A 16,729-nucleotide genomic window follows, 5' to 3' on the forward strand; every position below is an offset into this window, starting at 1 on the left:
AGGTGCTGTGGGTCCCGACTGGGTAGAAAGACAGGGTATAAATGAAGTAAATAATATGTAGTCATCCATTACACATAAGCAAGGCTTGGTAGCTTTCTAGGAGCCAGTGAGATTTGACTTTTCTGCTTCCTGCTGCACTGAGGCAAAGTAAATACATACCTTTTGTACCTGTGGCTGATAAGAGGCTTTATAGGGGAGGACTAGTCAGAAGGATGGGCTTGTGTGTATTTGCATAGAATGTGTGTGAGAAGGAGTACTGATGTGATCTTAAGCTAGAGGCATTCTAGTTCTTAAGTACATGCTTATAGGCCCCCAAATCCACTGAGTTCAGAATTCATTAGTTTCAAATTGCTTCTCAAGCTTCATTCCCTAGAAAGTAACACCTCCCCAGAACCAAAACAACCCTTGGAGCTAGGGTTGCCAGCCTCCAGGTGAGTCTCCAAGAGATCTAGAATTACAACTGATCTCTAGACTACAGAGATCAGTTCCCCTGGAGAAAATGGAGGCTTTGGGGGGGTGGATTCTATGGCATTATACTCCACTGAAGTCCCTCCCCTCCCTTAACCCCACCCTCTCCAGGCTCCACTCCCTCAATCTCCTGGAATTTCTAAACCCAGAGTTGGCTGGAGGAACTCATTATCATATGCCATGCCCCTTGACATCACTGGAAGTGTGTCATTAGCATAACTGATTTGCATATGCCACACCTAACATCACCTATCCTGGCTGTTTTGGACCCAATCCTGGCTATTCAGGGCCGAAATTGGGCCCAAAATGGCAAAAAGGGGCTGAAAATGGTCAGGATCGGGCTGCTGCTGAGTGGGAGAGTGATCCACCACCCGTCAGAGGCCCAATCTGGGCCATTTCGGCCCCAATCCAGGCCAAAATGGGCCCAAAATGGCTGAGAGTCAGGAGGGTGGGGCCACTTGTCATGTGACCTCTTTGGAGAACTACCGGAACTGCGTTCCTGTGCATTCCCCCTCGAAATGAGCCCTGATCTTGCCATTATTCCTTTCTGCCGTGCAGGCAGGTAGGAAACCGAGGAAGCTGACCTCTTGATACTGAGATGTATCCCATTCTTGAAAGAAAGCAAAACAACCTGAGGATGTGCATGCCATACAAGGCTATAGACAAATATTGCAATCGTCCTCCATTGTCAATCTCAGCCATTTAAAAACATATTTACATATCTGAAAAATACATCAATGCTGCATATAAAAGAAACGAAATCACATTGCAGAAACATGCAGTAGTTCAAATACTTAGTAAGATGATAGTAACAATGACAACAGTTCTTATATACTGCTCTTCTAGACAGATTACGCAAGACCACCTGCTAAGCTCATGGCAGTAGCAGGATTCAAACCAGCAGAACACTGATTCACAACCCAACCACTTAATTACTATGCTACTGCAGCTATTCCAAAGAAACAAGAGTCCACTTGTTGACATCTTTAACAGTTTATGAATCTTCCTATGGAACAAATTTTCATTAATAAAAGCAAGATCAAAAAAGCAAAACCGAATCTGGATATGTCTTCATTGCAGTGTACCTTGCTTCATTCCAGTGCAGTTCATTTTTTCAATGGTTCTACAATTGTTCATTGAGTTACACATGTCACCAGTTTATTTGGTGTAATACTAAACATTCTAAGCACTGGAGTAACTCTGCTTAGGACTGCAATACAAAGCCTTGAAAACCCTATTGCTGCAACTTGATGGCATCTTACACATAGAGAGTGATGTGCATGTTCTCCTCTCCATTTAATCCTCACAGTAATCCAGCAAGATTGGTTAAGGCTGAGTACGTCCAACTGGCCGAAGATCACCCAGCAAGCTTCCATGTAGAGTTGCCATTCCCTCGCTGGAGTCAAGGAATTCCCTGCCCCCCAACCCCAGCCCCTGGCTGAATCCACACTTGCTGGCATAGCGCGAAACAGTCGGAACGATAGTGCCTTCCTGGCACTATTTCTGATGTTATCGCGCCACGAGTAGCACGATGACGTCAGAAATCGTGCCAGGAAGGCGCTATCATTTCGACTGTTTCGCGCTATGCCGGTAAGTGTGGATTCAGCCCCTGAATGTAGTTAGTGATTACAGATGAATGGATTTTATATTACTATTGTTGCTATTGTGGTTCTTTTTGTTATCAGTGGCATTATTTAGAATTATAGGCTATTATTTATCAGGCACACTGCAGTATTTGTATTGTATTTTATCGTATAAAATATTATAAATGAAATTCATGCAATGAGATTCCCATTAAATCCATGAAATGAAGTAAGGAGACCCTCGTGGTGGACAAAGTGGGGGTTCTGTGGCAAGAAGGGGAGGAAATCAGCAAAAATCACCCCTCCTGTCCCAATATAAGGGCTATTCTGCTAGTACAGGTGCTATTTTGCCAGCAGAAGAGCACGTTTGGATCCCAAACAATGTTTCTAACCATGCCTATTCTGAATATCAGTTAACTGCTATTATGGGTTCAAATACTCAGTAAAATTATGTGCCTAGAGGAATGAGTCACTTGAACTTTTTGTTTCTTCTCATTGTCTGCAATCCAGGAAAATAGCCAAGACAGAAAGAAGAAAGCTGTTGAAGCAGAGGAGAGTCATCGCAGCCTTGGCCTTGTAGTATCCTCATATCCTCTAAATGTATGTTTCTATGTATTAATTAGAGATGGGCTCAAACCGGGAAAATGCTGAACCATGTGGTTCAAGGTTTGTTGTGTTTCACGAACCATGAACTTTCATGAACTTGCCCCAGTTTGCGAACTGGATCATTTGGTTCATGAAAACGTCTCTTCCAGGGCAGCAGGAGGTCTGCAGAAAGCACACACCCCTCTATTGCCTAGGAAACTGATTGATTGGCGCTAGGCTGTCTGCAGTGATGAATCGAAATACGAATCAAACAAACTGGCCTAAAGTTTGTGGCAGTTCATCAGAAATGGCTCTGACGAACTGTTGGTTTGTGAACCAGCCCAGTTCGTGATGAACTTTGGTTCGTATTTCAGTTCATGCCCATCTCTAGTATTAATATTTACTAAATTGATGGCACTTAGAATTAATTGCACAATGTATTCATTTAAATCCTTTTTTAAAAAAATAAATATTTTTAATAAACTGTATTCAGCAGTGGTCATTTAATGTTTCCAAGTTTTACAAGCATGTTCGGTATCCACTGAGATTCTTTGTCATATTGCAAGTTCTGCTGCCTGAACAGCTTCAGTTTTTTGGATAGCTGATCATCTGGAAATCAGTCTGAGCGCCGCCTAAATCAGATGGATTTTCTCTGCTTTCTGCAACCATCTGCTCTACTGTCTTTGACGCCTCTGGATCTTGAGAGCAAGGACTGCCCAGAATATCACCAGCACTGTTGCAATGAAGAGGAGATGCCATCTCCTGGGGAGGATCGGGAGGCTTGCCTGTAGCAGGTGGTGCGGACACAGACAAAGGAAGATTCATCATGTAGAACAGGCTGCCCAAGCGCCGGGACACCTTTGGAGAGATAAGCAATTACAGTTATGATTATTTCAAATATGTTAATTGAACTAGATGCCTAGTTTAACCTTAAATCTGAACCTGATAGCCAATTATCCACACAGCTGATGGGAAGGTGTCTTCAGGGTCTTCTAGCTCTGGTTGATCCAAGACCTTCCATGGGAGCAAATCAGAGCCTGGGTAGACACAATAATCAGGGATGCCTTGCACTTATTCCCTTCTCTCTTAATCTCTGCTAGCTGCACTTCTACTGAAGTGCTCTGATACAGTTCCTGGTAGGCGGCCGGGTGTGTGTGTGTGTGCATTTTATAGCCTACCCAAAATCTTTCTTCCTGATGGGCATTGCGCTTAGGGGGCAGAGAATCATGGGGCAGTAGCTATGAGATGAGGCTGGAGGAAATGACAGCTAAAGTGGGGGACAGTCAAACCTTATTTGTGAAATAACTTTTTAAAAGGAATTTGTTCCAGATCTTTAAAAGGACCAGAGGCTGTATGCAGTAACTTTCTACAGGAGAAACAAGGAAAGTGGCTCTTTCTCATGTGTTATTTATTACATTTCATTCTCCCAGGTAGATGTTCCTAATTTATACTCAGAATATTCCATTGGATTTCACATGTTGTATTTTTCAAGTCATGGAAATGCACCTAGTTTCACGGGTTCATACTAAGTTTATCCATTAACCATCCTGGTGGTAGCAATCTACCAAGAGGGGGCAAGACTAAAAGGCTTAAAGACCAAATCTACCCAAGAGAAAGTAAGGGTCATAACAGGCCCCATCTGTAGATAGTTAAATCTGGAGACTGCAGCCATGAACAGGCAAAACAAATCACTCTATAAACCTGAGAAAAAGCCCTAGGTTTGTGGAAACTGAAATATTAAAAAAACAAACACACATTGGGGAGGTTTAACACACACACACCCTCAATAACAGACACATTGCCCATAGCTTTAAGAAATGATTGCCCTCAGTGGCTCAGTGGCTAGGCAACCACAACAGTAGTGCCAGCCTTCAAGCTTTAATTATTTAATATTAAATAATTTAATCTAATAATGACCCTGACCTTGGTCAAATCCACATTACTCATTCTAAGTCGCATGTTCCCCGCATTCCCCACGCAATCCCGAGTGCTGGTCACATTACCTCATTAAACAGACGCATTTCATTCGCATTTCTCCCGAATATGTGGTCACAGGTTTTCAACAGGAGTTTCATGGTGGCTGTGAACGGGCCAATGCACAATTTACGCGGTTTTTTAAAAAAACCACCCCCCTTCCTGTCTCTCTGGCCGTTCTGAGAGTTCCTATTGGCCGATTCAACTTGCAAGTGCTCCGTAGTCTGCAAAAGACTGTTTTTGACTTCATAGCTTTGGATTTATTGATTATGCTGTTTCTGAATCAAATCTGATAGTTTGAAAAATCATTTTGGGGTGAATCCATCCTCAGAACGGACTCGCGAAACTTCCTTTTTAACTGTTTTTTATTTTTTTTATTTTATATTACTGTAATATCGAAATTACGAAATATCAAAATAATGACACTCCAAGGAAGTGAAACTTCAGTAAAATTCAGGCACTGAACTGTCCTGCATAGGAAATGCCCACGAAAGCTTCCCACATGCTTCCCAATTTCCAAAAAAGAAACAGGAGAGAGCCATCAGTGCTGTCAGTGGGGGAAAGAGAGGCATCATTATCTTCAATGATGTTTCTTTATAAGGCAAGATCAAAATAACGGAAAAGTGCGCTAAAAAAAAAATTAAAAAAATGGGCGGGGAAAAAAAGGTCCCGCCCAAAACGGTTTTCGAGCGGCCGTGTGACCGGAGGGACGCGCGAGAAAGATGGATTGGAAGCAGGAATGTGAACGAAGAGGAAAAAATCGCGGATTGGAGGCAAACGGAAGTTATCCGATAAACATGCGGGTAATGGGTGAATGTGGATTCGACCCTTGTTCACCGCTCTGAGTGGGGCACTGATCTGTCTAGAAGAGCGGTATATAAGTGCAGTTATTATTTATTATTTGGTTTCTGTCAGTCAAAGGAGGGAGCAGGGCCCTTTCTAGGGTGTTTTAGCCTTTGAAGGAGGACTCATAGGAGCCAGGCCAGGCAACAACCACTAGATAATTTGCCCAGCCACTGCCAAAAAACAGAGTATGTAGTGGTTAGAGTGTTTGAATAGGCTCTGAGAGACCCAGGCTCAAATCCCCCCATCATCATCTATATTTTATTATTTATTTATGTATACTTCACCTTTCTCTTCAATGGGAAGCCAAAGTAGCTTACATCATTCTGCTTTCCTCCATTTTATCCTCACAAGAACCCTGTGAGGTAGGTTAGGCTGAAAGAGTGTTACTGGCCCATGGTCACCCTGCAAGCTTCCATGGCAGAGTGGAGATCTGAACCCGGGTCTACCAGATCCTAGTCAAACACTCTAACCATTAGCATGCCTCTCATTTACAGGTGTAGCTGCCCCCCGCCCAGTTGGGAGGAAACTCTTATGGATGACGCCCCTTGGCCAAGACTTGCTTTCCCCCAGATTGCAAGAAAGATAAGGAAAAGCTTCTCTGTGTTATAGCCAATTAAAATTTTCATCTGTAGAAAAGGTACAGGCAGATGAGACCTGGCATGTGAGTTAGTCTTTCGCTCCTTTCCCGGGATCCTCAAGCACGTATTAAACTGTCCCACCACAGTACTTCACTGGGATTAGTTGATTTCAGCATTTTTCTTCTAGGCTAGCTGAGTTCCAGTACTGGAGCCCAGCAGGAAAAAATGTGATTCAAACAGCAGGGTGCAACAGGGAAAATGTGCGGCAAGGTTGGCACCCCTCACCTGCATGCTTTGGTTTTATTGAAAAAGAGGCACCTACTTTACAGGCGAATGAGCAGACTTGTGCATATCAGGGTCCCCCATCCGCATTGTACACAGTAGAGATGTCAGAGAGAGGTCTTTGAATCAATGGTTTCTATACGCCCAGTATGCTGATGAAATACTTATCACTTCTGTTCCTTTCCCTATCTGTTCTGTGTGCCACCTTACCAGAGGGTACAAGCAAAGTCTTTGCTCCTGCCTACCAGGATGAAATAGTTCACAAAAACAGATGATCTGTGTTTATACAGAGTTGGAAAGATTCCCAATTCACTAAGAGAGGGCAAGGGTTAGTAAAAAGTTGAAATGAGGCACACAGAAACACCGACTTTCCTGTTCGGCAGGAAGATTGGTTAACTGTTCCAGTTAAATGATATCCGAGTCAGGTACACACTTGCTGAATATTTAAGTCTATCTCCAATCTCACTTTTGTATGTCACAGTGACTTGTGAAAATGCTCTAAAGACAATGATCTACATATCTATTATCAGGGGACAGGTAGGCAGCAGAACCTGAAGACAGGTTGGTGGTAAGAGTCATAATGAGAAAGTTAATAAAAATTCAACAAGTTCATGTGCTATATACTTGTTTAACATGGTATGCTTGCTTGTGTATACCTGAGACCGAATCTTCAATGCGGGTCCAAGTTTTAATCCCATTGTGTCCAAAAGATGCTCTTCTGTGAGTAGTGGTAGGGTTTCTCCATCAATGGCATGATCTTTAAATACCTTATCCAACAAAAGAAGGCATATTCAAGTTTTCCACATTGTAGCAACAATCCCAAAGGTCATTTCAGGCACGTAGCCATGTTGGTCTGCAGTAGAACAGCAGGATTTGAGTCCAGCGGCATATCTTAGAGACCAACAACATTTTCAGGGTATAAGCTTCTGAGTGTCAAAGCTCCCTTCTTCAAATACCAAAGGTGGAAGCAAAAGCAAGTTGGACTGAATAAGCAAACAGAGTAATTTTAGTTCTGCCTTTGTCTTTCACCATTGGCTTAAAATATACAGATATTTTAGCTAAACAGGATTCCCAAAGTGGATTCCAGATCTTTAGCCTCGAATCATGTTTGTCCCATGTATTCGGGGAGGGGCTGTGACTCAGTGGTAGAGCATCTGCTGAGCATGGAGAGGGCTCCAGGTTCAATCTCCGGCATCTCCACTTAAAAGGATCAGGTCCCAAGTGATGTGGAAGACCTCTCTAGCTGAGACCCTGGAGAGCAGCTGCCCATCTGAGCAGACAATACTCTGAGGAGTGATCTCTGCTGATTCTGTCTTTTTAAACTATGCTTCCCGGCTAACATTGCGTCTCCTTACACTTGGCGAACACACACCGAGGCATCTCGTGTAGAGAAACTCACAGGCTCTTCAGCAAACTGGAGCTTGTTTTCCCCCAATAAATTCTTTCTTACTTGAGCACTTAAGAAGTTCCTCTTTTCAGTTCTGACTGCTTCATCATCATCCGAGACTTGTAAGAGGATTCAGTCGACATGCATTACAGCAAACTTTATAATATCGGTGATGAGAGTCTATCAACTCTTATCCTTTTTGGACAGGAAATGGGGGCCTTTGCACACTGGAATGTGATAGGTAGGCTCTGGGAAATCTCAGGGAATGTATACAATGCAAGTATACACGCAGTAATTCTGTTCTTGGCACTGTGGGAGCATTTATCCCATGGCACATATTTTGAAATGGTCATTTAATTTTATACTAAATGTGCACTACTCTCGGGGCACCATCCAAATCCAGCCGGGGTTAAATACATTTCTGTTCCATTCGTTTCAGTGGTGGAGTTAAAGACGTACTCGGTTGTCTTTCATTGAAATCAATGAGACTAACAGCAAGTTAATAACATTCCGAGTCCATTAAAGTCAGTATCCTTAGAAAAGTGTCACACAGCTTAGGATAGTACTGTTCAATGCGTTTGCTGTTCGCTGGAATGTATTCTCATCTTTTCAGTATTTCAAGTCACAGAAACATCCCCTAACAAAACATTAAAATAAATGTTGAGTGATTATGGCTACCTGTGCATAGTCTGAACACCCTGGAAGGCTGATGATAAAATTGTAAACGTCTTCAATGGCCCATTTGCGAATATCTTCAACGGCTGGTACATCTTCTCCATTCAGAATCAGGCTGGAAGCCCCTAGGGGAATTTTTTAAAAAAGTCTTGCATTCAGTTGCTGGCAGTGTCATAAACTTTAGTGCTCATACGATGAATCTACTTGGTGCACTGAGACCAAAAGTAGATGGTATATGCCAACAAGGATTAAGAATCCAGTAGCACCGTTAAGACTGACCAACTTTATTGAAGCATCAGCTTTCGAGAACCACAGCTCTCTTCGTCAGATGCATCTGACGAAGAGAGCTGTGGTTCTCAAAAGCTGATGCTACAATAAAGTTGGTCAGTCTTAACGGTGCTACTGGACTCTACTATTTTGTGATTACAGACTAACACAGCTAACTCCTCTGGAACAAGGATTAAGACAACGCCATCACCTGCTTGTCCTTGGCAAAGCACACTTGGAAAGAGATGAGTTGCTCCTTTTCCCTCCTGCCACTTCCCCCCACAAAATAAGCCCCATCCCCAATTTACTGCTGCAAACGTTCCCATCCTTTGTATGTTATGAAGAGGAAAAGCATCTCTTGAAATTGTGTTACATGTATCTTCAGTGTAGTTTAGCATAGAATTTAACACTTTTTTTAAAAAAAAAAATCAAGTTTCTAGCCCTTATGTTTCTGGCAGTGCCTGCAAATGTCGAGGGGGCAAAACTTTTGTCTGCTGCACAGCCATTTCATTTTCCTGCACATCTTTAGTCATGATGCCACTGGCATCACAATGCTCTTCACCAGGGCTTTTTTTCTGGGAAAATAGGTGGTGGAACTCAGTGGTGGAACTCAGGACCGCACAATGACGTCACTTTGGGTCAGCTGGAACAAGGGGGGAGTTTTTTAATGTTTAAATTGGCCTTGGTGAAAATGGTCACATGGCTGGTGGCCCCGCCCCCTGATCTCCAGACAGAGAGGAGTTTAGATTGCCCTCTGCGCTGCTCTAGAGGCATGGAGGGCAATCTAAACTCCTCTCTGTCTGGAGATCAGGGGGCGGGGCCACCAGCCATGTGACCATTTTCAAGAGGTTCTGGAACTCCGTTCCACCGCGTTCCCGCTGAAAAAAAGCCCTGCTCTTTACTATAAACAAGATCTAAACTCTTCAAAAGTTCCCATATGGAGTTTAGAAAGAGACATCAGCATTATGTATAATCTGTCGTAAGGCTGCAAACCTTCAAATTATCGTTCTCTACTGAAACCAGAAATCCAAATTTTCTCCCAGCAGTGTGGTGCAACTGACCTGCAAAGTCTTAACTTACCAGAAGATAGCAGTGGATTGGTGGGTACCGAGAAACCATACGGCAGTGCAGAGAAAGTGAATGCTGACGGATACACATACTTTTCATCAAAGGCTGTGCAAGGATTGCCAGGATCTTTCTCATGCCCGTTGCTGCATCCATGTGCTTCGCTGGGCACTTCGTGGCTGGCAGCAGTTTTTCTCAGGCCGTGATCATATTCCTTGCCATCCTTGGCAGCTGCAGCAGTTGGCTCTGCGTGGGCTTTGCTTGGTTCGTGTTTGCTCAGCATTTCCGCCTCAGCTTCTTTTTTGTCCTCTTTCTCCTCATCAGCAGGGGCAGATGCCAGATCCAGGCCCTTATCCTCAGCTTGGCTCTTGGTCCCACTGGCAATACAATCAGCTGCTTTGTGATTCCCGGCTCTTCTGCCCGGCCGGCGGCCTCGCTCCCTTTGCAGAGTGCCCACAGGTGGGTAAGGGCTGGTGGCCATCAGCATGGTGTTGCCGTGAAGTTCATCAAGGGTGGCTCGATGGACAAACAACTCATTTGGAATGTGGCCTTCGGGCACTCTGTGCCTTCCACGGAAAGCCACTGGGTTAGCTGGGATGCTGTGGTACAGGAAAGGGCTTTCTAAGCCCAGCAGCCCTTTCCGATGAGCTTTTTCTATTTCTTTTTGCTGGAAAATGGCATTCATTTCCATCTCCATCCTAAGTAAGGAAAAGGGCAGAAGCAAAGAGAAGAGGCATAAGCCGAGATGGAGGCCAGTTAGAGGTTGCCATCTTCAGGTGCAGCCTGGAGTTCTCCTGGAATTTCCACTGATCTCCAGAGTCCAGAGAATGGTGGCTTTGAAGGGTGGGCTCTATGGCATCACATCCCTGATGACCTCCCCCCACTCCCCAGGCTCTGCCCCCAACTCTCTAGGAATTTTCCACCCCGGAGTTGGTAACCCTAGCTAACTGCTTGGGTTTAGCGCTGCTGGGAAGCATTTTTATGCACCTCCCAGGGCTTCCCAAGCTTTTCCCTAATTTTCTCAATCCTGCTTTGCTGAGAGGTTTTGGGAAAGGTTGCAGTGAAGTCTGGATAATAAACGATAATAAACCAGGATCTAGTTACAGCAGCTTTGAACTCAAGGATACAGGTTGTATTCATTTTACCTGGCAATGTTTTGTTTCTGAACCAATTCTTGCCTTCTGGTCACAGCTTCTACGGGCTCTGGCTGGAGGAAACTATATCCTTTAAAAATAGTAGGTGGAGTACAGATTATTAGATATCGCTGTGGAATTGTTTTCTCATGCACCTGTAGATTAATACATATGAACAGGAGAAGCAAAGTACAAATACTTTGGATAGTGTGAAATGGCAGGGATGAGTTGCTATGAATATTCTGTTTCCTATGGATTCCCAATGTCATCATCATAGCTTTTGGGCCAGCCAGAAGGCAAGGTGGAATGGTTTATATTGCACTAAAGGCAAGGGAATGGCAATGGGAAAGATACATGCATGTTCTGGCAGCTTACAGTGACTAATGAAGAATTTCTAGTACGTGGATGGAATAATACAATGACCCACGTTTGGAATACTGGTCCGCTTCTTTCCCCAGCCTGTTGTGAACACTGAGGTGTATAGTATCACTGCCACCCATAGATGGCAGTATAAGGGCAGTTTTCTGTCGGGAACACAAAGTACCAACCATTACAGATTGCGCTGATAATTCATGTAGGTGTGTAATTGTTAATAACAACAACATTTGATTTATATACCGCCCTTCAGGACAACTTAATGCCTACTCAGAGCAGTTTACAAAGTGTGTTATTATTATCCCCACAACAATCACCCTGTGAGGTGGGTGGGGCTGAGAGAGTTCTGGGAGAGCTGTGATTGACCCAAGGTCCCCCAGCTTGGCTTCAAGCGGAGGAGTGGGGAATCAAACTTGGTTCTCCAGATTAGAGTCCTGCCGCTCTTAACCACTACACCAAACGTATAGTAGAGAAGAGCACATGAGCCCAAAGTATCTGTCTCAGCACATGTATTTCTTGCACACTGGAGCCATGTGGGGCCAGCCACTCTCTTTCCAGAATTTGGAAACTGGGCTCTTACCTGGCCCTTGGTAAACACGATTGGATAATAGGTTTGCCATATTGGCATGTTGTGGGGCTGAAGTACCAAGATGAGAAGCGACATGAATTTGTCTTGGGTCAGCTGGAGCTAGCATCTCAGTGGGAGGCAACAAATCTCTAGATTGGTAGACCAAAAAAAAAGTATACAGTTACAATATGCAGGACACTGCTGCATTTTAAAAAGCATATTTTCGGTAAACAGAAGGCTATTTTATTTATTTATTCAGAAAATGAATGGGCCACCTCTCCAGAGACCAGCTCCAGGTGACTCACTAAATAAAAACAACACAACAATAAACCCATGAAAACAATAAGATAAAATGTTTAAAACCAGACATACAATAAACCATAAAAATCCAACGGCCCAATAGGGACATAAAAATAGCATAAAAACAGTACTCAACAGTTTAAAATTGTACCCATGAACACTTTTTGATGAACTGCTATAGCAGGCAAGCATATCTGTGAAAGTTGAAAATATGTGCCACAGCAGAGACCTGAGTCTCTCCAACCATTAGCTAGGAACCCACTCTACAAATCTGCTCCTTTGGGGATGTGATCTATCCTATTACCATTTCTTCAAGACCTCCACAGCTCTACCCAACTCAGACGTCAGGGAGAAATCTCTGCATATTGGTGGCATCTCGCTCCATATCCCAACATGGAGATGAGACTGACCTCTGCAGGACCCCATAGCATAAATGCCACCATGCTGAGCAGCAGTAACCCTGCAGGCCTTTCTGGAATTGGGCCCAATGGTCTCAACTACACAATTTCCGGCTCTTACAGCTGCTCATCCTCCAATGTGATATATGCCCTTATGTGCCAACAATGCTCTCTGCTCTGTACATAGGACAAACCAGCCAACCTCTGCACAAAAGAATAAATAGACACAAATCTGATATCAAAAATGGCAATATCCAGAAACCAGTAGGAGAACACTTCAATCTACCAGGTCTTAGGTGACCATAATTCAACAGAAACATTTCAAAAGCAGATCCAACAGGAAGCTGCTGAATTGGAATTCATATGTAAATTTGACTCAGTCAGACTTGGATTGAATAGAGACTCTGGATGGTTATCTCATTATCAGAAGTAACTGCCTTTCAGACATTCTATTCAGATTCAGCTATGGAGGGGAGGGGTCACGTCCAGCCTGGATTGTGCACTCCACCTCTTTCATGACTTTTGCAGCTGATCTACTCCCCCCTCCCCTCACCACCCTCACGCCAGTTTCTTCATACCCTCCATGCATCTGATGAAGAGAACTGTGGTTCTCGAAAACTTATGCTACAATAAAGTTGGTTAGTCTTAAAGGTGCTCTTTGCTATATTTCTGGAATTGGTCATCCAAGTAAGAGCAGAACCACGGAGCTTCCCACTCTAAACCCAGACAGCCTCCAGAAGGGCACCATGGCTGACGATATCAAACGTTTACAGGAAGTCCAGGAGAACCAACAGGGACCCACTGCCTCTGTCACTTTCCCAGTGAAGATCATCAGTCAGGGTAACCAAGGTCATCCCTGCCCCAAACGCCGGACTGAACGTTTGCAGAAAACTTTCTTGGACACCAATTAAACAGAAAACTGCCTCATGCCAGATCAGACTATGGGGCCACCTAGCCTGGTATTGGTCTCAGGCAGTAGTTCTTTTTCCAGATCTTTAAAAATCCTTTTAAAAAATTGCACACAAAGTTTGTGCTTTAACACTGACGGCCCAACTTCATGCAATTTTGGAGGTCCATGACAAAACATGTGATTTAGTGTCAAAAAGTAGCTGTTCTGGGAGGGGAGGGAAGGGAAGGGAAGAGAATGTGGATCTGACCATGATTTGGAGAAAATGTTGTTGTTGTTTTTAATCCATTACGCCTGCACCATTTTGCTCATTAAAACTGACACCTTCTCTTGGCTGCTTGTAGCCCAGCTAAGGAAAAAAGACCTGCACAGTAAGGGTACCTGCCTTTTCCTTATCAGAGCTGAAGCATCTATGGCTGGTGGTGGCGCAATTTCAGTCAAAGAACCAGCAGAAGAAGGGAGATTCACACCACCATTGTCCAGTTCTGTGGCTCCAGTTCTTAGCAGGTCTCCAACAGATAGGCCATTTTCACACGGCTAAAACCTCCGGAAAATTGTGCAAAACTCACAGCACGACGGCGTCTTCATAGCATGATTTCCCGTTTAATAGCGCGATTTCTGACATAATTGCACTATTAAACAGGAAATGGTGCTATGAAGACGCCATCATGCCGCAAGTTTTGCACGATTTTCCAGAGACATTAACAGGTGTGTGAAAACGGCCACAATTTCTGAGGATAAATTACATGTCTGAGGATTTAGTCCCAGAGTCCCAATTCAGATATTCCTAAAGCAATACAGTAGCAGAGGCTTATGTTTTTCCTGCATGTTCAGTAATACAGACCAAGTCAAAGAGGAATACCTTTCCACAAACCGAGGCTCAAACTGTGAGGGAATTGCCTGGATTCTCTGGGGGCCTGCTCCCATTAGCTGTGGGTTTACAGCCATCATCTGGTTCCTCATGACCATCTCTTGTCGCTGCCGTAATTCTAACATAAAAACACACAAACTGATTTTATTTAATTGTTAGCTTAAATTTAAATATATCTGAAGTTAACAGATAGTAATAGATAACAGATTTTAAGTTAATAATAATAGATCTGAAGCTAACAGATAGATCTTAGCTTAACAAAGTAGAATGTAAACACGATATAATGAGTTATAGAAAAAGGGGATAGATTAGGAATAGATTAAGATATAGGGTTGGAAAGCTGTTGGAAGTCCTGAAAAAGGGGGGAGGGAAAGTGTTATGTATTGAGCTAGCTTCAGGGAGAACTAGGCTCCTAAGGTAACCAATCCTATCAGGAATTGGGATGTCAGCAACCAATCGTTATTCCTTGGACATGAGCCAATTGCAATCAAGTAAACAGGATGCCTTTTGTTTAGTGCATGCAAATGAAGGATCCTAAAGCCCACGTTCTTATTGGGTTGTTATGGATATGGGGTGGAGTTGGGAGTGTATATATTGTGGCCCCCTCGGGGCCAGTCATTATTCTCTTGTACAATAAACTATACTATGAGCTGAAGTCACTGCCAGGCTGAATCACTTGCATGGCCTACCCCACCCAGTACATAATAGAAAGGGTGGGGGAAAATGATATTGAGATGTTATTTGAAAGTTGTATGTATTAATATTCTCACCTAATAAAAATTTTTCAAAAAAAAAACCCACACAAACTGTGTATGTTGACTTTCAATGGAAGAAATCAAAATTTGCAAGATTTTCAGTTCCACAGAATGTTTTGTATTATATTTACCTCTGTGTGTGTTTTAACAGACAGGTAATAACTTACATTTGATACTACACATGCAATTAGGAAACAAAAGGTTAGATCCTATGAACTGCAAGCAAAATTTGCTTTAAAATAAAAAAAAACCCCAAGAAGACCCCATCTGGATCAGACTATTGGTCCATCTAGTCCAGCATCCTGTTTCATGGCCATGAGACTCCACTTCATTGGCCCTGGGGGACTGCTGGGGGAGCATCCAGGGAAAGATGTGTTTCCCCATGGTTCATAAGAGCCAACTTACAATCTATTTACAATGAAATGAATAGAACTGTTAGGACCAGGGCTTTTTCTCAGTGGGAACGCAGTGGAACGGAGTTCCGGCACCTCTTAAAAATGATCACATGGCCGGTGGCCCTGCCCCCTGATCTCCAGACAGAGGGGAGTTTAGATTGCCCTCCATGCTGCCGCCATGTGACCATTTTCGCTGAGAGAAAAACTCCCCCCTTGCTCCAGCTGACTGAAAGTGACGTCGTTGTGCGGTCTTGAGTTCCACCACTGAGTTCCACCACCTCTTTTCCCAGAAAAAAAGCCCTGCTTAGGACCATGAGCCCCCATCCCAACCAAGCCCCAATTCTCAACTATACATCTTGATTCCAACTTACCTCCTGTTGCCATGCCGCTTGCTAACCGGTATAAATGTTTGTCTTCCAAATTTCCTTGTTCCCCAAGGATTGACATCTTTCTGATATGATCCCGAGGAGTCATGCTATAGGAAGACGCAGCAGGCTCTTTGTTCTTCCAGAAAAAAAATCAGTGAAATGAACTGAGAGAAAAATAAAAGAAACCAGGAGCTGAATAAAGCACAGCGCAACAAGTATGTTGTAAAGAGCAATGCAATCAACAGGAGGAAGTGATTAAGATGGGTAGCCGTAGAAAAGAGCATGAGTCCACTATAAGACTGACAAAATTTGTGGTAGGGTATGAGCTTTCATGATCCACAGCTCACTTCTTCACGATCTGAAGAAGTGCACTGTGACTCATGAAAGGTCATACTTTACCACAAACTTTGTTAGTCTTATAAGAGGAAGAAAGAGGGGTTTAAAATGGCTTAGGCCCTACATATCTAAAGAACTACCTCCCCACATCTCAGCACAATCCACGAGGAACGCTGTGAATGCATTCATGGACATACTATCTACTCACCAGTACATCAAAGGTACATCTGAAGACCTTCTTGGTGGGAGCTGCCAGATTATGGAATGTGGCTCACATATAGTCTCTCTCTAGACCCTAGAGAGCTCCCAAAATTACAGCAGCTCTCTAGGCTACTAAAATCAATTCCCTTGGAGAAAATAGCTGCTTTGGAAGGTGTACTCTGCAGCATTATACCCCACTAAGGGCCAAGCTACAAGTGATGAATGACACTTGAACAGCAAGTGAACAGACTCACGTAGTGATCAAGTGGAGCGCAAGTGAACAGGGAGGAATACACGTGAGTCTGTTCACTTGCCGTTCAGGTGTCATTCATCACTTGTAGCTTGGCTCACAGACCCCTCTCCTCCCCAAACCCCACCCTACCCAGGTTACGCCCCCAAATCTCCTGGGATT

General features: G+C 43.7%; 1 protein-coding gene across 1 annotated transcript; it reads right to left on the minus strand.

Annotated features, from left to right (window-relative positions):
* Positions 1 to 3,221: 3,221 nt before the first annotated feature.
* SAMD7 (sterile alpha motif domain containing 7) lies at positions 3,222 to 15,886 on the minus strand. Its single transcript, XM_054982240.1, has 8 exons — positions 15,784 to 15,886; positions 14,254 to 14,380; positions 11,799 to 11,935; positions 10,856 to 10,934; positions 9,726 to 10,408; positions 8,382 to 8,503; positions 6,973 to 7,083; positions 3,222 to 3,494 (listed from the first exon to the last, which is right to left on the minus strand). The coding sequence occupies exons 1-8, from the start codon at positions 15,884 to 15,886 to the stop codon at positions 3,222 to 3,224; spliced, it is 1,635 nt and encodes a 544-aa protein (XP_054838215.1).
* Between the last annotated feature and the right edge of the window lie 843 nt (positions 15,887 to 16,729).

The sequence above is a fragment of the Eublepharis macularius genome, chromosome 6 (assembly GCF_028583425.1).
Source record: "Eublepharis macularius isolate TG4126 chromosome 6, MPM_Emac_v1.0, whole genome shotgun sequence".
Taxonomy (NCBI): Eukaryota; Metazoa; Chordata; class Lepidosauria; order Squamata; family Eublepharidae; genus Eublepharis; species Eublepharis macularius.